At 46.3% G+C, this 24,528-nt stretch overlaps 3 protein-coding genes across 4 annotated transcripts in view; 1 reads left to right on the plus strand and 2 right to left on the minus strand.

Moving 5' to 3' along the window:
* Positions 1-1,681: 1,681 nt before the first annotated feature.
* Positions 1,682-2,968, minus strand: ACTL7B (actin like 7B). The gene has a single exon (XM_028108857.2). It carries the CDS (start codon positions 2,933-2,935, stop codon positions 1,682-1,684), a length of 1,254 nt encoding a protein of 417 aa, XP_027964658.1. The 5' UTR covers positions 2,936-2,968.
* A 4,427-nt stretch (positions 2,969-7,395) lies between these two features.
* Positions 7,396-8,703, plus strand: ACTL7A (actin like 7A). Its single transcript, XM_028108740.2, has one exon. The coding sequence runs from the start codon at positions 7,396-7,398 to the stop codon at positions 8,701-8,703; it is 1,308 nt and encodes a 435-aa protein (XP_027964541.1).
* Positions 8,704-12,162: 3,459 nt separating this feature from the next.
* ELP1 (elongator acetyltransferase complex subunit 1) overlaps positions 12,163-24,528 on the minus strand; it is a 56,947-nt gene continuing 44,581 nt past the window's right edge. Inside the window, exons 31-38 of one of the 2 annotated variants that reach the window (XR_003610229.2) lie at positions 24,438-24,498; positions 22,487-22,600; positions 21,893-21,989; positions 20,234-20,361; positions 19,620-19,774; positions 16,855-16,930; positions 14,119-14,242; positions 12,163-13,748 (exon numbers count right to left, since the gene is read on the minus strand). Coding sequence is in view for 1 of the 2 variants with exons in the window: in XM_028108805.2 (XP_027964606.1) it covers positions 14,175-14,242; positions 16,855-16,930; positions 19,620-19,774; positions 20,234-20,361; positions 21,893-21,989; positions 22,487-22,600; positions 24,438-24,498 (699 nt within the window). In the remaining variant the exon portion in view is untranslated. Of the gene's footprint in view, positions 14,243-16,854; positions 16,931-19,619; positions 19,775-20,233; positions 20,362-21,892; positions 21,990-22,486; positions 22,601-24,437; positions 24,499-24,528 lie in introns of both variants that reach the window. The other variant, XM_028108805.2, reaches the window with a different exon arrangement.

Consider the following 24,528-nt stretch of genomic DNA (forward strand, 5'->3'; position numbering starts at 1 on the left):
TAGTCTGCAACCCCTTCCCTCCCCCCAGGAAAGAGCGCAGGTCCCTGCCTAGCCCCACGGGGACTCCAACCCCAGGCTAGAAACCCAGTTCTGGGCGATGGGGAAGGACTTAATGGCCAGGCACTGGGCAATGAAAGACCGCGGCTGGTTCTTTGGCAAGCCCGCGGCCTCCAGCACAGGCCTAGGACAGACGCAGCCTCGCCGGGTGCCCCAAATCAGGACTCCTAAGGTAAGAGGTGGCTCAGGACCATTCAGTAGCCCATCAGATCCCACAGCTCACCAATGTCTGACCCCGCAAACACTTGGCCATGGGCTCCATCAGCAGACAGGGGCTGGGCAAAGAGGCGGGACCCACCCTCCTCTAGGCAGACGGTCATCCCTGAGCTGCAATCTCACAGGACTCACCGGCTTCTCCCTTAGCCCTGAAGCCACCAAGTGGCCACCACGCCCAGCACTTCTCTATTTACAGCTTTCCAGTACCACCTCCACCTTCCCACCCCCAGAAACACAGCTCCGGACTCCTCGCCTTACCAACATGGGTGACCACCGAATCCCCCCACTAGCTGTGTGTGATCCCAAGGGAAGGGCCACATTCTGGTCATGGTTGCTGCCCATTAAGAACCACTGCTATAGACTGAATGTTTGTCCCACCCGCAACCCCTACCGGTCCCCTTGGTCAATTCATATGCTGAAAAACCCAATGCCCTAGGGAATGGTATGAGGTGGGGCTTTTGAGAAGTGACTGGGTCATAAGGGCAGCCCTCATGAATGGGATTAGTGCCTCTATAAAAGGCCTCAGTTCCCTCTCCCTTCCGCCCTGTGAGAACACAGCACGGTGTGGGCGATCTGCAACCCAGAAGAGGTCTTTCACCAGAACCCAACCATGCTGGCAACCTGATTTGGACTCCCCCAGCCTCCAGAAATAAATTTCTGTTGTTTAGAAGCCACCTGGTCTGTGGTCTTTTGTTACAGCAGCCCACCCCCTAAAGCAACCATGTTTTCGCTTCTGGAAATAACCATAGCCTGGCTCAGACTTGGGCTCAACGACTGACATAGGCCCCTCCCTCCAGGTCCTCCAGTCCCCCGTGTCTACAGCAGGGAGAGAATCACGTGATTTCCAAAGGGCTTTCCGGTTTCCTCTGGCATCCTCTGGACTCGGTGGCTTGGCTTTGCCCCTGCAGAAACAGCTGTCTGGGCCGGGGTTGGAAGGGGGAGGGCCCAGAAGAGGCAGAAATGGCTGCTCACAATCAGAGGACGGACACGCACGGGTTACATCTTTGAAAAGGGCGGGTTGTGGGGGGGGGCGGTTAGTGAGAGCGCCTCGGGAGATCCAGCAAGGATCCTCTGTGGGCAGCAGTGGGACCTGCTGAGCTGGGTTTCGAGCTCGGGGGAGCTAACAGCACTCTGGGTCCGGGGATGTCACCCTCACGATGGGGGCTGAGCCACAGCGCACCCTCCCCAGCCCTCCCGGTACTGCTGACCCAGCAAGCAAAAGGGGCTGAGATGGCTCAGCCCAAATCCCCGCCCGCTCCCCCACCCCGCCCCCGCTGCTGGACGAGAGCAAGAAATCCAGACTAGACCAGAACGACCTCATGGGAAGGTTTAATGGGAACTTCTGTGCATATGTAGAGCGGTCGCAGGCCGCCTGCCCACCAGGCCCTGCCTGTCAGGGCCCCGCCGCTCAACACTTGCCATAGACAGCCGCACTGCCCCGCTCCTCGAACTCTTCCTTGCTGACCCAGAGCTGCTGGAAGGCCTGCAGGGAGGCCAGGATGGAGCCGCCGGTCCACACAGATGTCTTCCGCTCCGGAGCAGCAGACACCGCAGGACTGGCCCCGGGGCAGAGGAGGTTCAGCTCCCTCTGGAAGCGCTCGGGGAAGCCGTCCAGCATGGTACAGCCACCGCACAGCAGCACGTTGGCCGCCATCTCCTCCTTGAAGCCCGCCTCTTGGCAGCGCTCCAGGCAGGCGGCCGTGAGCGCGGGGAGGCCGGGCTGGTTGCTGCCCACTAGGGCAGGTTTGAAGAGCATCTCGGCGCACTGGAAGCGCTCCCGGCCAATAGTGATGAGCTTGCCGTCGGGGAGCTCGTAGTCCACGCGCATCTCCTCCAGGCACAGGCCGAGCTCCTGCTCGGGCAGGAGTGCCGAGTAGCAGCACTTCTTCTTAATGTGCTCGATGATGTGCAGGTGGTCGTCCGTGAACTTGTGGCCGGCCTCGTTGAGCAGCTGCAGCAGGTAGTTGGTGAGGTCGCTCCCAGCGTAGTCGGCTCGGCCCGTCAGGCCCGGCAGCACGTCGCCCTCCGAGATGGGCACCACATGCGAGACGCCGTGTCCGCTCTCCACCACCAGGCCCGAGGTCTTGCCGTAGGAGTAGATGGACAGCAGCGACTGGGACGTCACATGCATGGCAGGGATGCCAAAGGTCTCGAACATGAGCTCCGCGTACTTCTCCCTGTTACTGCTGGGGCTGAGGGGGGGGTCAGAGACCAGCACCGCATGCTCCTCGGGGAGGATCTTCATGGCCGTGTGGAAGACGTACTCCCAGATGCTCTGGACGCAGTCCCAGTCCACCACGATGCCGTATTTGAGCGGGTTCATCAGCTTCAGGGGCGCCTCCGTGTTGAGCAGCTCGTGGCCCACGTAGGTCTCCTTGCGGGTGTCACCAGCATCAGTCGCCTCAGAGTAGCGCCTGCCCACAGTGGAGGAGATGAAGTAGGTGGGCCTCGGCTCGCCCGCATAGCCACACTTACAGTACTGGGAGCCCAGGTCGATGATGAGGGCCTTGATCTTGCGCACCTTCTTGGGCTTCATCTTCAGCTGAGTGGCCGAACCCGTGTCCCGAACGCCAGCATCGGGACCCGGCAGCGTTCCTGCCTCTCCAGGGTCACCCTGAGCCGTGCCCAGGGGCATGGGGCTAGGGCTGCTCCTCATTGCCATCTTCCTTCTTGGCTCACCTTTCTCACATCCACATCCTAGAGCTCCGTGGGGAGAAATAAGACGGTCCACCTCCAGCAGTGCCTTGGCAACCCCTCAGGATTGTGATGTCACTGACGTCCGGTCCATTCTGGCAGCCCCGGGGAGGGCTTGGCCTTGGCAGGCCTTTGGTCTGCCACCCCCACCGCCATCCACCTAATTCGACTTTGCTCCAAGACAGAGCAGGCAGCCAGCATTTTCAGAAATCCAAGCACACTGGGGTCTCAGGTTTCCAGCTACCACCCCCCCCCCTTATACCCCTGCTTCTATTGCCCTGTCCGCTGACCAAACAGCTTCTCTTCCTCTGCTGCTTGGCTGAGAGGGTGAGAAATATTTAAGCCCCTACAGGAAGCCAGGCACTGTACTGGGAACCTCACATATGTTACTCCCCAGAATCCTGAGACGTACAGGCAGAGCCGAAGAAATTAAGGCTTGGAATTCAGTTGATTTGCTCAGGAGCAAACAGCTCTTGAAATGTTTGTCTTTTCACTCAAGTTCATTCAACTCCAGTGCACCAGGTCTTCGAGCGTGAGGGCTCCAACAATACCCTCATCCCTTCATTCAACATTTCCTGGAGCTGGGGGCAGGTCCAGCCCAGGGCAGCTGGCCAGTGATAGATGCCAGAAGCCTGGCCACAGCAGTGTCCTGCCTGGGTGGGAAGGAGACCGAATGGATGCAGACGAATTCGTAGGTGGAAGGCTATTGGGAGAACAAAGGTGCATGAGGAAGGAGTGATTACTAGAGGGACGGAGCCAGCAGGTTCTTTCTTTCTTTTTTTTTTTAAAGGAGTCAGCAGGTTCTTGAGAGGTGACCCTAAGGCAACTACCGAAGGGTATGTGGGTATTTGTCAAGTGGCTAGGAGGGGAAGGCATCCCAAGCAGAGAGCATAGCCTGAGCAAAGCTGGGGTTGGGGGGGTGGGTAGAGAATGGTGGGAACTTCTAGTAGTTAAATGTTTGGGAGAATAGATGAGGCTTAGAGAGTTCCTGGAGCCAACAAGGGAGGGCCTCAAAAGCTCGGAGGAAGAGCTTGGGTTACATGGAGGACAGCTGGGGAACAAATGAAGACTTTAAGCAGGGGGTGGTCAGATCTGACCGCTGGAAAATTGGGAAAAGATCTGTGTTTAGCTGTGATGTAGAGGGGCAAAGCCACGGAAGACATTCTTGTAAGACGTGCCGGTGACCTAAGCCAGGCTGTGCCGGTGTGAAAGAGGAGGAGGAACAGGTTCTCCAGAAGGTCAGAAGGCAGAACTTGGTTGGTCTCCCAACTATCCCCCATTCAACCCAAGCTCTTACTCTAGCATTTAAGGCCTTCTCTCCTTGCTCCTGTGACATCTCTCACCTCAAACACTGCATTTACCTCAGGTGATCAGACTAGCTGTGGAGAGTGAGGGAGAGGGAAGGATGAATCCCTCCCCTCCGCCAAAAAAAAAGATGGCCTGTCGTCCAGAACAGGCGCATTCATTAGGTTTCCATAGGGCCCTCCAGCCCAAAGCATCCTCCCTCAGAAAACAAAAACAAAAAAACTGTCAGGTGATTCATAAGAAGCCCTGTATTCTGGCATTTTCCTCACTAGATTCTCTTTCTTCCCTCCCATAGCTGCTAAAATTACAGGGGCCTGGTTCACCTTTCTTTCAAAACTCAAGGGTGGGTGGTGTTTGAGCAATAGAGGGCGCCTCTAACCTGGAAGGACCTCACCAGAGACCCCAGGGAGCCCACGAGTACCTTAGATGGCTAGTGACAAGTATGGGGGCTTGTGCATGCCAGGCACTGAAGGTTTGGGGTGCAGTGTGCCAATGGTCTCCATAATCTCCCATCATCGATACCATTAACTGTGCCCTGACCCCCGAGAGAAGGAACACCGAGGACACGGAAGCTGAGGGAAAAGGGCTTCACTTACGAGAGAGCATCCAAGCATGCAAAATCCGGAGGTAAAGTAAAAGGAGTGAAAAGCATCCAGTGACTTTAGCCTGAAGGAGGTGGGTTGGACCGAGAGTCCCTGTGCTCTTGGGCCTCACAGACGAGATGGAGCCACTGGCTTTAAGCCCGCAGAGCACCTCTCCCACCCACGCTGACAGAAAGGGCCAAGGAGGGGTGAGCCTGGTGGGGTGGGGGGAGCGCGTGAAACAGTGTCTTAGGGAAGTGGGAAGCACAGGTTAAGGGACAGGGTGAATAATGGCCCCCAAAAGATGTCCACATCTTTCATCCCTGGAATCTGTCAATGTTACCTTTCATGGCAAAAGGGACTTGGCAGATAGAGGAGTTAAGGAGTTTGAGATAGGGAGGTTACCCTACATTATCTGGGTGGTCCTGAAGTAATCATCAGGGTCTTAACAGGAGGGGAACAGGGGGGTGAGGTCAGAGAAGAGGGCAACAGAAGCCCCTGGCCTCTAGGGAGCTGGAAAAGGCTAAAGATGATCGCCTAGGGCCTTGGGAAGGAACGTGGCCCTGTCGATAGCGTGATTGCAGCTGAGAATGACTGTAGATTTCTGACCTCCAGAGTTGCAGATAATAAATCTATGTTTGAAGCCACTGAGTATGTGGTAATTTGCTACAGCGGCCACAGGAAAAGGAGCATGGGCTCTTACAGGAATCCAGGGCAATGAAAATGTGCTAGGCAACTGCACATCTGTCCGAATTCAAGACGAGGGCTGAGAAGGAAAAATAGGTCATTCTACATTAAATATACCTTTGGTTATCACATAAACATTCTTTTGAAGTGAAGTCAAACAATCCAAGTTGGCCATGCGAACCCCTACTGAACAGCAGAGGCAAGTACACAATTTTTTAGGTAGACAGGCATAGAGAAAGTACTTTCTTCTTTCACAATTCAATGCCATCTCATCCTCTCCCCATCGAACCAAGAGGCTGACACTGTCTTTGAGATGACATCAGATGGTCACAAGACTGGACTTGGTCCTTTTCTTCTCTCAACCGCCCCCCCCCCAAGGAGCCAAGGGCCTCCCCAGTAACCTCCTTAAAGGAGAAAGCCCCCACCCCCCACCACCTTGGAGTAACTGCGTCTTTAATGACAAGTGTGGGACTGCCTAACAAAAAGTTGGCTTCTGGGTGCCTTGACGGTGACAGGTGTCAGCACTAATGTGCCTAGCTTCCGAGATGGCATGTGATATGATGGCCACGTGGCCTCAGAGACACATTTTGGGTCTCACTGAGGTATGTCCACACCTCACCCCGGGAAGAAGTCTGTCGGGAGAGCTTGGCCCCTGCTGGCTGGATATGCACGGGTGAGCCACGCACGTAAGAGCCTCAGTGTTGTCATCGGTGCGACTCTGTACGGTCTGATTCCATCGCCAACCCGATGACCTGCGTGAAGGAGTATGCGTACACATATATGTCTAAAAATTCTTCTGTGGGCTGTCCGAAGGGACAAGGGAGACAGAAGTGCTTGGCACGGTCGCTCCAGCAGCAAGCAGTCCTGCCAAAATCTCAATCTGGTAGTGTCAGCTGTGCTCCAGTCTCCAGTGCTTTCTGACCTCGTGCAGAGTCAGAGCCAAAGTCCTAGCAATGGCCCGAGAGGGTGGATGCGGGCTGCTTGCCATCCCCACCCTTCTCCCACCTCCTGTAGTTTTCCTTGCTGTCCCCACTCAGCTTCTAACTCTAGGGCTGACAAGCTTTTCCTTGAAAGGGCCTGATAATCAACACTGTCGGCGTGGCGGGCGGTGCACTCTTTGTGGCAATCACTCAACTCTGTGGTTGACCCCCAGAAGCAGCCCCAGACAGTATGTCAATGAGCATGGCTGTGTTCGGATAAAGGCCGATTTACAAAAACAGGCTGCAGACCCTGGTTTGCTGACCCCGCCTCTCACTCATCAGTCACAGGCGAGCCTCCACCGTCTGCACCTGTTGCTCCCGATATACACGACACACCGATACACGTGTGGCACTGTCCCTCCCCTCCTTCAGGTCTGCACGCGTCACCCTCTGAGGACCCCTGCCCAGGCACAGAACACGGCCACCATCCCCAAGCCCCTTCCCTGCCTGTTCTCTCTTGCCCTTACCATTTTCTGACAAATGTTTGTTCTGGCTACTGCCTCTCTCCCCAGCCCCCACTGACTAGAGTGTAAACTCTACAAGGGCAGAGATTTTTGTCTTTTTCCCTCCACAGCTGCCTTTTATTCCCAGCTGCCTTGCACGTAGCAAGCGCTCAATAAATAACTGATTGGTTAAATCAGCTTTATTACAAAATCCAGAAAAAGGTTAAGTGACTTCCAAAACACTACCCCAAATCCACCCTAACATGGGACACAGGTTCCCAGTATCTAAAAAGCCCCGGGTCACCAGATTATGTCACAATCAGTGATGTCATCGTTGGGGAAATTCTCAAGTTGCCCTCTGATATAAGCCTTTCAGGTCTTGAAGCCAGTGGGATCGAGGAACTTTCTGAGAGCAAGACGGCTCTTGATAGCATGTGGGCTCCCCAGGCATCAATCATCGGGGATGGGCCTGCCAAGAAAGTGGGTGAACAGGTACCTCTACAGGCACACGTCCTCCAGACTGCCTCCTTAAAAGATGGACCAGCGAAGCGGGCAGTGTGGGTCCACTGTAACCGTTCAGAGCCAGAAGAACCTACTAAATCAACGATGGTCAAGGAGAAACCGAAGCTACAAGTGACCAAAGCAGTGGTCGTGGACCTTGGCACTGGCTCCTGCAAATGTGGCTTTGCCGGGCTGCCGAAGCCCACCCATACCATCTCATCAACAGTGGGCAAGCCCTACATGGAGACGGCCAAAACCGGGGACAATCGCAAGGAGACATTTGTGGGGCAGGAGCTCATCAACCCAGCGGTTCGTCTCAAGCTAATTAATCCTCTGCGACATGGCATCATCGTGGACTGGGACACAGTGCAGGATATCTGGGAATATCTCTTCCATCAAGAGATGAAGATCGCCCCAGAGGAGCATGCAGTCTTGGTTTCAGACCCACCCCTGAGCCCACACACCAACAGAGAGAAGTACGCTGAAATGCTGTTTGAAACCTTCAACACTCCTGCAATGCACATCGCCTACCAATCCCGCCTGTCCATGTACTCGTACGGGAGGACCTCTGGCCTGGTGGTGGAGGTTGGCCACGGCGTGTCCTACGTGGTCCCCATCTATGAGGGTTATCCTTTGCCCAGCATCACCGGACGCCTGGACTATGCGGGCTCTGACCTGACAGCCTATTTGATGGGCCTGATGAATAATTCGGGGAAACACTTCACCGAGGACCAGATAGGCATTGTGGAGGACATCAAGAAGAAATGCTGCTTTGTGGCCCTGGACCCCATCGAAGAGAAGAAAGTCCCAGCCACTGAGCATACAATCCAGTACACTCTACCTGACGGGCAGAAGATAAACCTGTGCCAGGAAAGGTTCCTCTGCTCGGAGATGTTCTTTAAGCCTTCTCTGATCAAGTCCATGCAGCTGGGGCTCCACACTCAGACCGTGTCCTGCCTTCACAAGTGTGACATTGCCCTCAAACGGGATCTCATGGGGAACATCCTGCTCTGTGGGGGGAGCACTATGCTCAGCGGTTTCCCTAACCGGCTGCAGAAGGAGCTGAGCACCATGTGTCCCAATGACAACCCGCAGGTAAATGTGCTGCCCGAAAGGGACACTGCAGTGTGGACAGGTGGCTCCATCCTGGCATCACTTCAGGGCTTCCAGCCCCTGTGGATCCACCGCTTTGAGTATGAGGAGCACGGGCCTTTCTTCCTCTACAGAAGGTGCTTCTGACCTCTGACCAAGCATGGTTGCCATGCGTCAGCTTTGCTGGGTGAGCACCCACCCGACACACAGGGAGCTGAGTCCACATGTTTGCTCCTATAGTAATAAACAATCGTGTTCCCTCCAAAGTGTGCTTCTCTATTTCCTGACTTAATAAGAGCAAGTTCATATACGCAGCATGTGCCAAACAGAAGCTGGGCGGTGCGTGGAAACAAAGGCGTGTATTACGTGTTGTTTGCTTACACATTCTTGGGAAAAACTAGCTCTGAAGTTATTCTGTCCCTTTTTTTGTATTCGTTTTAGGGACTATCGCACTGTTAAATCTGCTCAGAAGGGGAGCGTGAGGAAGACAGATTACAGAGTCAGTGCTGTTAGGGCATACAGAACATTCCTGTTGACCAACAACAGGAAATCTGCTGTAATGGTTCAATCTCCCACAAAGCAGTAGAGTACATTTCATGCTTCATGAAGGCTTGTAAAGAGCTGACAAAGGTGTCTGATCCCTGCTTAAACTGTACTTTCTTTTAGTTCCAAAAGGAACTTATGTCTCAATGCCAGCTTTTATCAAGCCATCATGGTGACCGGCTGTGGAAACCTGGCATGTAATGAGCAAGGTGTATGTGTGGGTCTGAAGGGGGCAACTCTTCAGCGGCTCATCACTCACTAGACTGGATTCTCCATCAACCTGTAGGATATACAGATGGAATTTGGGATGGGCACAGGATAGAGGCTGCCAGTTCTGGGGCTAATGGTTTGCGGGAACCTACCCTACACTGGTCATTCTAACCCAACTGAGGAGCCAGAAGGAACATTCAGTCCCTCAAGATCAGAGAATCTTGTTCTGTAGGTAGTCTTACAAGGGCCAGTTTTGTAAATGGAACACAGATTTTTTTAGTCCCCAATACATTCTCTGCCCTCTCTCTAAACCTCGGCATCTGAACATTGGCAGGGAGCAGCATCAAACAGTGGAAAGAAATGGGCTTTGAACTCTGATTTGAAACCCTATTTCACTACCACCTAACTGTACGGCCCGAGTCTACTTACCTATAAAGTTGAATTCAAAGGCCTACTTCACACAGCTGATGTAAAAAACAGAGATCAACACTGAAATACTAGTATCTCACCTCTGGGAGGTGATCACAAGAGCTAGCTAGAATTATCTTGTAGACTTACTTTATACAGGAGCCCCAAAGTCTTACCATGGCTTTTTTTTTTTTTTTTAAGATTTATTTTAGAGAAAGAGAGAGCATAGGAGGCGGGGGAGGGGTGGCAGGGGGAGAGCGGGGAGAGTCTCAAGCAGGGCTCCATCTCACAACCCTGAGATCACAACCTGAGCCGAAACCAAGAGTGGGATGCTTAACTGACTATGCCACCCAGGCGTCCCTCACCATGGTTCTTAGTCACATGTACACCTAAAGGCCCGCATTCAAGCACTCACAGGAGAGGTAATAGCATCTCTACCATCCCCAGGAGAAGCCCTACAGAGCCATCTTCATAGTATCCGGGTTTGCCTAAACTGCCTCGAAAGACCTAAATGCCCAACCCTGGATCCAGGCCTGGTAAGCATGGCTGACTGGCACCAGCAAGCCGGAATAGAGAAGTACAGACCCACACAGAAGGGCTTCTGAAGTTCCTATAGTTAAGCAAGGATGACTAAACCTTACCCTGAAGTATCAGAGGATCACCTAGCGGTTGGGTACATTGACTTGAGAGGGAGGTATAAGGTCTTATTCACCTCAGTTTCTGTCCAGCAGTCCATGAACACTCACTGTTGGGCAGGTTAAAATTTGATTAATCCCTAAACTTTGGATCTCATTGGCAGGGTGCTAAAGCCTTTGGACCCCTCCTCAGAACAGTATGTTAAAATGCATAAAATAAAATACATGGAATTACAGAGAAAACCAATCATATAGAAACAGACTGTCTTTAAAACCCTTAAGTATCTATGAACCCCAAGTCAAGGATCCCCCAAAAAAGGTGAGTCTTGATGAAGGGGAATCCTGGGAGGTGGCTCTGGAGGGAAATCTCCAGGCCACAGTAGGTCTAAATGTTCTGCTGCACTTTAAAATGAAAAAAAAAAAAAAGGAAAGGAAAGAAAAAAAAAACAATATAAAGCTCAAAAACTATGTATCTTTTTCAAAACACTTTTATGGGAGCACCTGGGTGGCACAGTTAGGTGTCTGACTCTTGCTCAGATCATGACCTTAGGCTTGTAAGACTGGGCCCCACGTTGGGCTCCACACTTAGCGTGAAGTCTTTTTCTCTTTTTTTTCTCTCTCCCTCTCCCTGTGCGCTCTAAAATAAATCTTAAAAAAAAAAACACACTTCCATGAATTCTCACTTGATCCTTACACAATTCCCCTTGTAGGAAAAAAAGTCAACTTCACGAAAGAAAGAAAGAGATGAATAGTTTTAGTAAGTGCATGAAAGTCATCCTAGCCTAGGGGGCAATTGTGACCGCCCCCCCCCCCACCCCGCCTCCGAGACACTTGACAATGTCTAAAAATGTTTCTGGTCATCAGAACAGGAGTGGGGGATACAGAGTGCTGGCATCTGGTAGGTAGAGGCCAGAGATACTGCTAAACATCCTATAATACACAGGGTAGCTCTCTACAACAAAGAATGATATGACCCAAAATGTCAATAGCGCTAAGGTACATAATGGTGCTAACGGGTACACCAGGCTGGAGAAAAGCAAGATTCAGTGAGATTAAATGTGTCCAGGGGCGCCTGGGTGGCTCAGTGGGTTAAGCGGCTGCCTTCGGCTCACGTCATGATCCTGGAGTCCCTGGATCAAGTCCCACATCGGGCTCCCTGCTCAGCAGGGAGTTTGCTTCTCCCTCTGACCCTAACCCCTCTCATGTGCTCTCTCTCATTCTCTCTCAAATAAATAAAATTAAATAAATAAATAAAATCTTTAAAAAATGTCTCTGTCCAAGGACGCTAAGATGGGTTGACCCATGGCCTTGTTCTTTCCTGTATATCAAGAGAATCTCTGCTGGTCTTAAAACCCTTGGAATTTCAGAGCCAGTAAGATTAATGTGGGCGTGAGGCACAGGCAAGGGCTTAGGGAGCACAGAGAATACAAGAATCAATTCAGTGTCCCCAAATGTCACCATATTAGCTTTGACTTGTCTATAGCTTCTTGGATATTAATGGTTACCTAGCTTCTTAGATGTTTATTCTCCTCACCTCAGTTACTAATAAATACAACAGACAAGAAAGGACAGCCAGAAACTCTTAAGGGCTTGCTCAGGTGGTGCTTCTAGAAAAGCACAAGTTTATGGGGAGGCACAGGAAGCAGAAAAAAAGCTGATTTTGTTTCCCCAACTTGTAGTAACCTTAAATTACTAAGAATCATTAGTTTTATTTACTTTTGAAAACACCTTCTTCAATTATGGCTATGAACAACCCCTAAAAGGTAAACCTGTGTGTGTACACACGTGTGTGTATATATATGTAGACATGTATGGAAAATGAATTTATTTTAAAATATGTGACAGTGCTAAAAAATTACATCAAGCTACACTCATAAAAACATAGCAAAAACATTACTTCTTGCCTCTGTTTTTTTTAAAAGTGTAAATTTAAAATGGATTGTAGGAGACAGTCCTCTGCAAGTTCCCTCTTGATGTCTGGAGCATCTGAGTAAAGCTGACTCAATGGCACCAACAAAATAACTAGGGTTTTTAGCTTACTGCAGTATGAACTTGCTTTGGGACAGAGTTCAAATCTGGTGGAACAGTTACATATTCTTTCCCAGGACCCTGACCAAGCCTTTTGCCAAAATTAAGTATTCATCACTTCCAGAAGTTTCTCCTCTTCCCATACACTGCACTTCCCCCATGAATTCTTCTGTGACTTTGCCTTCAGCCTGGAAGGTCTGCTCCAGCCTCCTGCTTTTCCAAATGAACAAAATTCCATCTTGCTCACAGGAAATAGATAGTAATTGATAGTAATTTGTATTCACACAAATTTTTTCTTGCTGCTTCAAAACACCATCTCAAGGAAATGGAACATCTATAAAAAGTCACACGAGTATCAACAGACACATTTACTTCTATTTCCACTCCATCAGGCATGAGTACCATTATCCATAGCAAGAGCACTATAATATATTAAAATGCCTTATGTTCATTTACCCAGGTCAAAGAGTGAAGTTACAAAGCACGTTCAGCCTTTCAGTGTAGGGCACTTAATTATAGCAAATCCATTACAGGTATAAATCAAAAAGTAGATTTCTACAAGGCAGGAAGTACCTTTTTTTTCCCCTATTATTTTGTAAAAATTTTCAGACACGCAGAGAAGCTTAATTATACAAGCAAACACACCTAGATTCTATAGTTAACATTTTGCTATTTAGGGAACAAATTTAATTACAATTCTGGGCATATCTATACTCCATGGATCAGAGGCAATATTTTCGTTTATGTACAGTCATGAATGTCTGGTTCTGGTATTAGAGGCATGGAAGAAATTTTTAACCTTACCCAAGAATCAGCCACATAACTGTTGTCAAAATGAATTGAGCTTTTTCTAGACTCACCAAAAAGAAAAAACATTCTCATTTTTTCCAAAGAAAATAACTAAAAGACAGAGGTCAGTGAAGCACCATAAAGAAAAATAAATGAAATGGCCTTGACACTGACAAAAACCTTTTAGTTAAAAGCAGCAATTACTTAGAGAAAAAAGGAATAACTTACAATTGTCCACACTGTTCACCATACCAAATGTGCACAATACTGTTTCAGAAATTCTAATCTGTTCCAGCTCTAACACTGCTAAGTCCCTAGCAGAAAATTCACAGGCAGTAAAAACAGTCCCTATGGACACTGTAGTGATAGGAGCTTAATGCCGTTATAACTGGAAGCAGAGGACCTGGTAAGATATTATAAAATAACAGCTGTCAGCAAAGGAAAGTTTAAAATTTCAAAGGATATATTTAGCTTTTTATTCTGCTTTAGTTCAAGGTGAAGAAGTCATTTAAGTGATTAAATTTCACCAAATGTTGGTAGCACGAATAGCCAACGTTGTTTATATACAATGTTCTCCTCCTGGAACATAAAATATTTAAAAAACATTATTTTCTTTTCCTCACACTTTTGAGGTAGAAGCCATGAAACATTATTCCCAATTAACTGAGGCACAAATCGATTAATTATGTGACTTGTCGAAGGTCCCAAAATGAATCAGACTGGCAGCCGGGAATGAAAGCCAATCTTCCTGATTACTATAAATGCCAGAAATATGCTCTCAAACAGCACTAAACAAAAGAACAGTAATTCTTACAAAATGATGCAATATTGGTTAAAGCTTAACCTTTTGCTATTTAAAATTATATCCCAAATAAACCAGAACTGCTTGGCGTCTGCTTAGGTCTGCTGTATAGAGCAGCTCTCCACACTGCTAAGGTAGCTGTCTTACTCTTCCCAGTTCCCGACAGCCAGGCCCCAAGGACGGAGTCAAAGGAAGACCGTCAGTCACTCTAGAAGGCTCAATTTCCACTGGGTCTTTTTGTTGATCTTTGGGGGTATAAAAAGCTCAGCATCTAGAAGAAAGGAAAGGAAAACTGTGACAGACACACTTTCTTGCTAGGGGAAGCTGAGGCAGTAACTGCGCTAAAACTAGGGACTGGACTTTGGAATTACAAGATAACCATCAGTCGAGAGCTAAAGTTCCTGTTACCCTCGCAACCTCCAGTCAGAGCCACAGCCTGGAGGCCCTGCCCCAAGAACAGGGATTTCCACTTCAGGCACATGAAGGGTAGAAGAAAAAAATGCCCACTGAGTGATTCAAAGTAGAAGAATGTTCTAAATTTCGATGGGAGGGGATGTGGTGGTTATAAGGCCATATGTAATTGTAATTATTAAACCTCATTAAACTGTACACCTAAGATCTGTACATTTCATTATCTACAAAATTTTCCTCAATTATAAGAGAAAAAAATGTGGTGGCATGTTATTTGGTAAAAAGAGTTAATGAACAGAAAATACTTTCATGATAAAAAAAAATTCTACAAAAACACTGATCAATAAAAACGTCCCTACTTTCAGAAAAAAGCAAATGGAGGAGAGGATGGATGGGGTAAAACTGTCACTATTAAATAAAACTCCCAGACCCTCTTTCTTTACTTTTCTTTTTTTAAAAGATTTTGTTTTTAAACAATCTCTTCTCCCAACATGGGGCTCAAACCCACAACCCCGAGATGAAGAGACACAGCTCCACCTGAGCCCTCTTTCAATCAGATTTGTGGTAGCAGAGATGTATATAGGTAGCAAAGATACGAGAAAATACGTGTATATAAAGATGTTCTTTCTCAGCATTATTTGTTTTTTTTTCAGCATTATTTGTAATACACTTCCAACAGAAGTATATCTATATATATGATCTGTGTGTATATATATATACACACACACACATATATATATGAGCCTTTTAGCAGGAAAGTAACTGTGCTGACAAACCATATGACAAGGCATGACATCCTTCACCTTTCCATGTCTGAATTTCACAGCATAAGAGTTATTTTTGCAAAAATACTTTGAAGGTCTTATCCATTTTTCCAAGGACTTTTCTTAATCTTTTGATAGCCAAAATCATTCCCATTTGAAGCATTTACTTTGTTATGAGTTGTAACGAGCCCAACTCAGCTATGATGATTCAAGCACTTCTCTGATAACACTTTAATCCATTTTATGAAACTCTACATTTTTGCAAGACTTACAACTGATCTGATCTGCATGATACTGCATTGCAAACATGAAACAGAGAGAATGGCTATCAATCAAGTCATGGATCCCGCTCGCAGGGCTGTGTGAGTAGCTTAACTACTCCCCTTACGTGGGGAGGAGCAGTTGGGGAACAGTGCTTGGGACTTTGTCAGTAGTTCATCTGCCTATTTTTAGATTATGAGAACCTCTCTTTTCCTACGCCATCTTGTAACCACAAGGACACCGATAACACTTATGTACTCAGATAATGAGGAGCCTCAAAATAGTGTCTTTAAGGCTTAGCTGGAAAATGAAAGTACTCTTCGAAAAAGCCACCAGGATACTCTAGGGAAAGGTGTGACCAGACTTGACATGAAGGTCAGCATCAGGTCAATAGGGCAGAAAATGGGACGGAAATCACAACAGAATTGCCCAGGGTACAAACTGAGCAATGACCAAGCTGCCTCAGGTCTAAGATGAATTTTTAGCATCTCAGAAATAAGTATATGTTGGGATTGATAGCAAAAGCAGCTTGTCCCAGCCTTCAGGAAGAAGGGTAGCTAGGAATACAATAGTTACTGTCCAGATACAAGAGCTAAGCTGGATGGGAAGTAGTTCATTTATTCCTGGTAGCAACATAAGCTGTTAAAACTTCAAACTTAATGTAAACCCAAAGGCTACTTCAAATATCATCAGAATGCTAGTATAGCACAGCATTTAAAGGAAAAAAAAATTCTGGAAAATACAAATTACAGTAGTAAAAACTCCCAATTATTTTAGAACATACCACTAACTTTTGAAAGCTAAGAGGCTGCTATGCTTGATTGATCCACCTAAAGGGTAAATACTCAGGCACCAAACTGATCTATCAAAAGTTTCTAACCAAATTTAAAAAGAAAGTTTTTAGGGTTTTGAACTTCAAGGGCTATGCAATCTAATCAGGAATCATCTCCCCTGCCAACAAACAAAAAATAAAACAAAACAAAACATTTTTGGTAAACTTAAATAGGAAATGCAAATAAAATGCTAACATTCTTTGGATTTGCTTTCAAATTGTATTGTCAATCCTGAGGATGATTATGAAAACGTCCCCAAGATGCAATCATAACTGCCAAGAGCCAAAAATGATGATTCAGAAGAATCCTGAAAATATATATGTAAGTTGGACTGTTTAGACTCAAATTTCAACTGTGATGTGCCTGTATGGACAGTGTGTGTCAGCATGACCTTTTCAAAATGTGTATGTCTAATATCATGTTGGATTCCCCACCCCTCTGGTTCCCAACACTAGAAGCACTAAATCGATTTTATTAAAGACACAGTCATAAAATTGAGGGAAAACTGTAGTCAATACCCGATCTTTCCTCATACCACTGACCTTCTCAACACTTAGAGAAAGATATTCCTTCAGCTGAGTACTGTGATAATTTGAAGAGAAAAACATACTAACCAAGAACAGGAACTGAAGTCTTCTGGTGTTGATAAGAGGCCATGATACTATTTGCAGTCGAATTGGGACCTAGAACCTAAGTAGAAAGTAGATCAGCAAAGATTATATTTCTGGTGACCACAGATACCAAAGGCCAAGTTTCTACCAGCAGTAAAGAGCATGTCATTTTCACGGTATCAAGCACAGTAATTCTCTTTTCCTTTGTGATTTTTACTTTGCCAGTTTTTCCAGTCTTGACTCAGACCTCCAAATCTCCTTTCTTCCAGAAGACAAGGTAATGATAAGGGGAAAACAAAAAAGGAAAATCTTAAGGAATATAAGCCATACCCTGAGGGGAGGAGTACAAGAGGTTATAGAATACACAGAGCATCAATTTGCCCTCAAAAGATCTGTGGGAATTTTGATATTAAAACAAATACGTGCATATATCATGGAGTAGAACGCAAACTGTGCACACGTGTTCAAGGTAAAACCAGAGCCTTCACAGGAATTCCACGTTTGTATAAGCCTCAGGGGGCACATGCCAGGCCCTCTGCTTTGTCTTCACTTGGCTCAGCATGCATACCCTCGGGGGCACCTTCTCAGCAGCAATGTGCGCTCAAAGCACTTCCATATGACTCGGGATCCCGCACACGTGCCATTACCATAATTTACCAACCAAAGCAAACACATGATTTTCTGGTCATTTTCCCCAGAAGACTCTTAAAGTTGGTGTCTCAGAAATTAATACGATCTTCAGCCATCAAAAAGAATGAAATCTTGCCATCTGCAATAACATGGGTAGAGCTAAAGTGTATTACACTAAGGGAAATAAGTCAGAGAAAGACAAATACCGTACAATCTTACTCTAACGGATAAACATATGGGAAGGTGGAAAAGAAAAAAAGGAGAGGGGAAACAAGCCATAAGAGACTCTTATGATACAGAACAAACTGAGGGTTGATGGAGGGAGGTGGGTGGGGGATGGGCTGAGTGGGGGATGGGGATTAAAGAGGAAACTTGTTGTTATGAGCACCGGGTAAATTATGTAAGTGACGAATCACTAAGTTCTACCCCAGAAACCAGTACTGCACTGTAGATTAAGCAAAATTTAAATCAAAAAAATTAAAAATTTAAAAATATATAAAAAATTAAAAAAAATTACTATGATCTGAATAGAAGAGGGTAGGGGAGAGCATGAGGAGGTATTATAAATTGCTAAGCTTCAAAACCACTACAGTTTTGAAGATGATCACATTTCTTCTAGGAAATACCTATTTTCGTAAATTCAAATATTTGTGGGGTGCTGATTCTCAACTTTTATTTTTAAGGTATGCTATATGTACCTACATCTACCCTCTTATCTAACCTTCAGAACATTCCAGTGAAATGTATAGGAAAGTATATCCCCATTTGTAACTGAGGAAATTGAGGCCCCAGTAGAGCTGCTGAGTTTCTAACCAGTGAGCTCAATACCAGTCTCTCTCCATGCTCCAAACCCACCCTTCTCTACAGTGCTTGTGATGCTGGGCCTGGGAACCTGAGAAAAATCCCACCTTTGTCAGCTGGCTCGTTATGCGGACATCAGAGGGAGAGTGCAAGGCTGGATGAAAAGGAATGTGCTCCTTGCTTTCACTCAACAGTTCTTTACCCTGGTAGCAGCGGTTCATTCCAGTTTACTTATTTCTCTACCCTTAGAGCTATCATGCCCCCTCAGAAGTCCCACCACCAGCTGGCTGGCGCCCCTTCTCAGAGGGTCAAGAACCAGCTCAGCAGGGCCCCACCTCCAAGCTTCTAAACCATAGTAAACCCAAACCCTTCCTCTGTTCCCTCATAGTTACTATCTCAGCATTCCCCCTTTGCCTTTCAGTTCTCCAATACTTGTTCAACCAGTTCTCTGTATTAAATTCTCTCTGTTACAATAACCGCTGTGGTTGTTTTCCTTAATGGACTGTCCCTGACACACCAGCCTTTCTGAATCAAAACAGAAACTCTTTAACAATCCGCCTCAGGTGTGAGAGACTGACCAAAGTACACACAATAGATAACACATCAGAATTCCTGACAGGACACAACTGCCTTAAACAAGAGCAAAGCTCCTCATGACAAGAGAGTAGAAGTGACAAGTCAAATTTTCCATAAAACAAAAGAGAAAGCAATTGTCTACAAGGGTTACTTTTTTTGTTGTTGTTATAGATTTTATTTATTTGAGAGAGAGAGAGAGAGAGAGAGAGAGCATGCAAGCGGAGGGAGGGGCAGAGGGAGAGGGAGACAGAGAATCTCAAGCAGACTCTGTGCTGAGTGCAGAGCCCAATGTAGGGCTCCATGCCACGACTCTAAGATCATGACCTGAGCCAAAATCAAGAGTCAGATGCTTAACTGACTGACAACCCAGGGGCCCCTGTCTGGGTTACTTTAAAACACTCTGATACCATTCAAAGTCTGAACAGGGAGGTGAGAGGCCAACTCTGGCCCTAGCTCCCCCCTTGCCCACTCCAATCTCACTGAAGGCAGGGGCAACAGTCTGACTTGCCCATCTTCTTCACGACAGCTGTTTCATGCGGAAAGGAGAAATAAAAGCAAACTTAACCCAGTCCAGGGTGTACTCAAATAGAAAATCTTCTTACAGACAGCTTAAACATAAGCCTAGGCTAATGTAACTATGGAATATTATGTTTTTAAGAAAAAGAAAATCTTTTGCTTTGACTTTTAAGAGATCGTGTGAACATAAAAATCTGTGAAATGACTTTTAAAAAACGTACATTCTGTCTCTGAGGAAAACTTACAGGTGTAGCTGAATTCTGCTGGTGAGTGAGAGTCCAAATTTCTGGAAGTGACCTTTCCATCAGCTGGAGGGTATCTTCAAAGGCCTTCTGTAATTCCCTTCCTTGCTCATCAAACTCAAAGAGAAAGAGCACCTTTAAAATATGGTATACTTCATCTAGAGAGAAGAAATTTGAGAAAGTGGTTAACTTGGGTCCCCAGCTCCATTGCTAGGATCATAACACAGTTTCTTTCCCAAGCAAAAAAATACTTAATATCACCCTACAGTTGCCATGTCCCGCATTTTCTTCTGTCTCCCCAAATACTGGAGTAATTCAACCTACTACAAAAAGAAAAAGGAACACACTGGGGCCCAAGTAGGAAGCAGTGTCTTCATAATCCTTTCCCCCAGCTTTGGTGCTAATGCCTCCCAGCAGGGCTGGGTGGGGGTCAGTGCAGGAAGGCTCTGAGGTTCCCAGCTGAGGATGGTTCAGGAACGTGCTCTGAAATGACACTTCCTGTTGAAAGTTTCTGTCTTTCCTCAAGTTCCTCAAACTGTATCTTAATTATTTGCTAAACTCTGTGCTATCCATTTACTTTTTTTGTGTGGCAAGAATCATCAGTATTGAGAATATACCTTTCAATTTTTCAGTGCTCTGTACAACTTCACTGAGCGCCTCCAAAAGGGCTAGATCCTCCAGTGGACTCCCTTCTTTGAGGCTATGCTTCTTCCGCTCTGCTTTGCGGCGATTCTTAGATGATCGCCTGGTAGAAGACATTGGAAAGATGTTATAAAAGGGGATCTCTTTGCACTGAACAGATTAAAATGAATGTACCTGTTGGCCACAAACTTTCTGGGAACCCAGAGAGTCTACAAATGGTATGTATATGTGGGGGAAAATGGTAATGAGGTGTTGGGAGTGATAGCTAAAATAAATTGGGAAAGGTGAGTGTTACAGGCAGGAAATAATAAGGAAAAGTAGTAGGTGGCGGGCGCCTGGGTGGCTCAGTTGGTTAAGCGACTGCCTTCGGCTCAGGTCATGATCCTGGAGTCCCAGGATCGAGGCCCGCATCAGACTCCCTGCTCAGCGAGGAGCCTCCCTCTAACCCTCCCCCCTCTCATGTGCTCTCTCTCTCTCTCATTCTCACTCTCAAAATAAATAAATAAATCTTAAAAAAAAAAAAAGTAGTAGCTGGCCTTGAAATTTTAATTAAAATACAGAGTAAAATGAGGTTATATCTGATAATGACAGCTAGAACAACAGAACCAACTTAAATTTTGTAATGAAAAATAAGTTTAATTTTAAATAAGGAGACATAGACATAGCACAGAAATTTGGATGTAACAAAATATATATGAATCCTGTATCTTTCCTGCTCAAAGCTCTTTAATTATGCCACCTGTCTTGTCTGGGACTCTCCTGCCCTGTGAAAAGCCCAGTTTCTAGCGGCCTCTCTTGCAGTTTCTGATCACCCCATATAACCTCAGAAATCTCTATTCTGAATTCCTAAAGCATGATTCAGTTTATCTTTTTTCTTAAGATTTTATTTATTTTTCAGAGAGAGAGAGCGTGCACAGACACACACAAGTAGGGGGAACGGCAGGCAGTGGGAGAGGGAGAAGCAGGCCCCCCTGCTGAGCAGGGAGCCTGATGCAGGCCTTGAACCCAGGACTCAGGGATCATGACCCAAGCTGAAGGCAGACACTTAACCGACTGAGCCACCCAGGCGTCCTATCATGATTCAGTTTAAATACACCATCTGGCATTGTTTTATGCTTCCCAAGGATGACTATAGGCTCTTATAACTCACATCTCCTTAAAAGTTTCTGGGAACATCCACTACAACTAGCATATGGGTGTTGTGACCAAATGCTACACTGCGTAAGCATGATGACTTGTTTTACATTAATAGCCTCTTCTAATCCTGACTTTGAACTGAAGATGCCTGATACCTTTTTTCTTTATAATCTTTATTTTTTCCAGCCCCCACACAATCCAGTCACCTAATATTTGTTAAATGAATAAAATCAGATGTCACAAAAATTGAGTACCAGTGTAAGGGCCTCATGGGCGCGGACAAACACACAGTCCACGAGGCTGCAGCAGAAAAACATTTCAACGCCAAGTCTAATTTCTTAGATATGTGGGGAAACCCCTTGCACACCAAATCCTGGCCTTGAGCTCTGTCCTCTCTCTCTCCCCTGCACTGTCCTGATGAGAAACGGACCCCCTCACATGCACTTTCTCCATATGCCCAGGGCCTGGCCAACGTGCTGAATAAACATGATACATACGCTGATATCCTGGAGTTGCTATGGGAGTATTTGTCACTCATTACACTGCTAGTTTCAGAGAAGAGGTCTGACTCTTGACCCTGGGGCACCTCATCATCTAGAAAAGAAGAACCAGACACAGAATGAAAACTCCCTGCTGATGTAGATTTACCTTCGGTAGGGTAAGTGGACTAGAGTTAACCAGGGCATATCTGACGATGGATGAAAATTATTATAAAGTAGATCTCAACGTGAAATGAGACAATATCAAATACAGTTATTCCTACCATACACCAGCGCACCAGTACCAAGCTTATTTTTTCTTTTCTCTCCTTTCTGAAAGCAAAGGAACCTTTGCAGGGCAAGGAGGCTCATTTTGCTCTGCTTGGTGGGGGTGCAGGGAATGTGTGGCAGAGCTCTTCCCATTCATGCTTGGTCCTGCCCCCGACCCTCCCCAACACGCACAGACATACACAACCCCTAAGGGGTTTCACAGAGGCCTTAGATGTCCCCCAGCATGGTAATCACAGTGCAGGAGGCACAATAAGCAGCTAAGACAAAGTGTAATGTGTCCCCACAGTGCCCAAGCGTCCATGTCTTCATGCAGACACTCACCCAGATTCACCTGCTGTGCCTGCTCCTTGAGCTCTCGAACCACCAATAAACGCTTTTTATAGCGACTGAATGTGGCTGTCTGAGAGTCCAGAAGTGCCATATAATTCTTCTGGGCTGGGGGTGCAGATGGAAAATAATTTGAGCAAAATGTTTAAGTAAAGAGAAAAACTCGATAAAGGCAGTGAGGGAGTAAGAATTTAACAAAAAGAAACAGGTTACTAGGTTTTCCAAGCAAGATTTTTTTCCTTAACGAGAATTAACCTACATTGTTTTAGGAGAATGAACTACACGTTGAAATTTCAGATTTCAGAGTTCATTAACATCATCCTAGAACACTCTCTAGCACTAAATTAGTAAAATCACCTGAACAAAGACTAGGTACCCAAGAGCGGACCAGCAAAGAAAAGGAGTATACAAGGAAGCTGTTAACAAAAACAGGACAGTCACTGAGATGCTTCTGAAACATGGGTATTAGGCCTATGCAGATGAACAGTCAGCATTTTTCTAGGTGCTCATTAGGGGAGAAAATCCAAGCAAGAAATGGCTAGATGGACGCCTAGAGGGTCAGGATGGATGCTTTTAGTAACCAGGTAAGGGTAGCTAGGTGAATGATATGAAAAGAATCCTCCCATGGTGTTAATGAGGATGGGGGAGGGGGATGCAGGCAGGGTAAGCGTGTGAGTACATGTACACATCACAAAGGCCAGAGCCTACTCACAGGGTGGACTGTACTAAAAAAGGCAGAGCTTAAAACCAACCCCCCACTGCTAGAAATTTCTGTAAGCCAAACTGATGTCCTTCTCTTCCACTTTGCTTTTAAGGAGTCATAGTTATCACCCAAGTGTTCCAGAACTGGTAAAACTCACCTGGTTCAATATACAAATATCCCCTCCACTTAGATTTACCAATTGTAAACATTTTGCTTCCTGTTTCTCTCCATACACATACACAACTATTATTTTGTGGGGCCTTTTGAGAGTAGGTTGCAGATATGATCCTTCCCTCTTAAATACTTCAGAACATCTCTCTTAAGAATAAGGACATTAGGGGCGCCTGGGTGGCTTGGTCGTTGGACACCTGCCTTTGGCTCAGGTCTTGGTTCCAGGGTCCCGGAATCGAGCCCTCCATCGGGCTCCCTGCTCTGAGGGAAGCTTGCTTCTCCCTCTCCCACCCCCCCTGCTTGTGTTTCCTCTCTCACCGTGTCTCTCTCTGTCAAATAAATAAATAAAATCTTAAAAAAAAAAAAAGAGTAAGGACATTATTATGATCTCATGAGTTGTGGGATCGAGCTCCGTGTCAGGCTCCGTACTCAGCAGGGAGTCTGCTTAAAATTTTCTCCCTCTGCCCCTTTCCCAACTCTCTAATAAATAAATAAATCTTAAAAAAAGAATAGGACATTATCTAACATAAGCACAATACAACTATTAAATGCAAGAAATTGGCCACTGACAAAATACTGTATTATCTAATATCTAGTTCATATTCAAGTTTACCAACTACTCCCAAATACAAAGCTTTTTTTTTTTTTTTTAAAGATTTTATTTATTTGACACACACACATAGAGAGAGCGCTCACAAGCACGGGGAGCAGCAGAGGGAGCAAGAGAAGCAGACTCCCCGCTGAGCTGGGAGCCCAATGCCGGGCTCAATCCCAGGACCGTGAGATCATGACCTGAGCCGAAGGCAGACGCTTAACCGACTGAGCCACCCAGGCAGGCTCCCCTACAAATATAAAGATTCTTAACCGTTATCTTATCACGTATTTTTAACATTCAAATATTTTATATACTACCATTTGACAGTTTAGCATATTTAAAAATCCTGGTCAGAATTAAGTATTACATTCAGTGAAGAACTCATGATTCAAGGATGTAATAACAGGGAGTATTCTTCTCTCTCGCTTCCCCACCTCTACACTTCCAAATGTAGAATTCTGAGATGTAATCCTTACCTTCTAAAATGGAAGGCTTTATGTTGGTTTCTATTATATCTGGTCTGTTATATTTGTGTACCTAAAAGGAAAAAGACAGTAATTTTAGGCA

The sequence above is a fragment of the Eumetopias jubatus genome, unplaced genomic scaffold (genome assembly GCF_037043125.1).
Source record: "Eumetopias jubatus isolate StellerSeaLion01/CBP00866 unplaced genomic scaffold, mEumJub1_p1.0 scaffold_15, whole genome shotgun sequence".
Taxonomy (NCBI): Eukaryota; Metazoa; Chordata; class Mammalia; order Carnivora; family Otariidae; genus Eumetopias; species Eumetopias jubatus.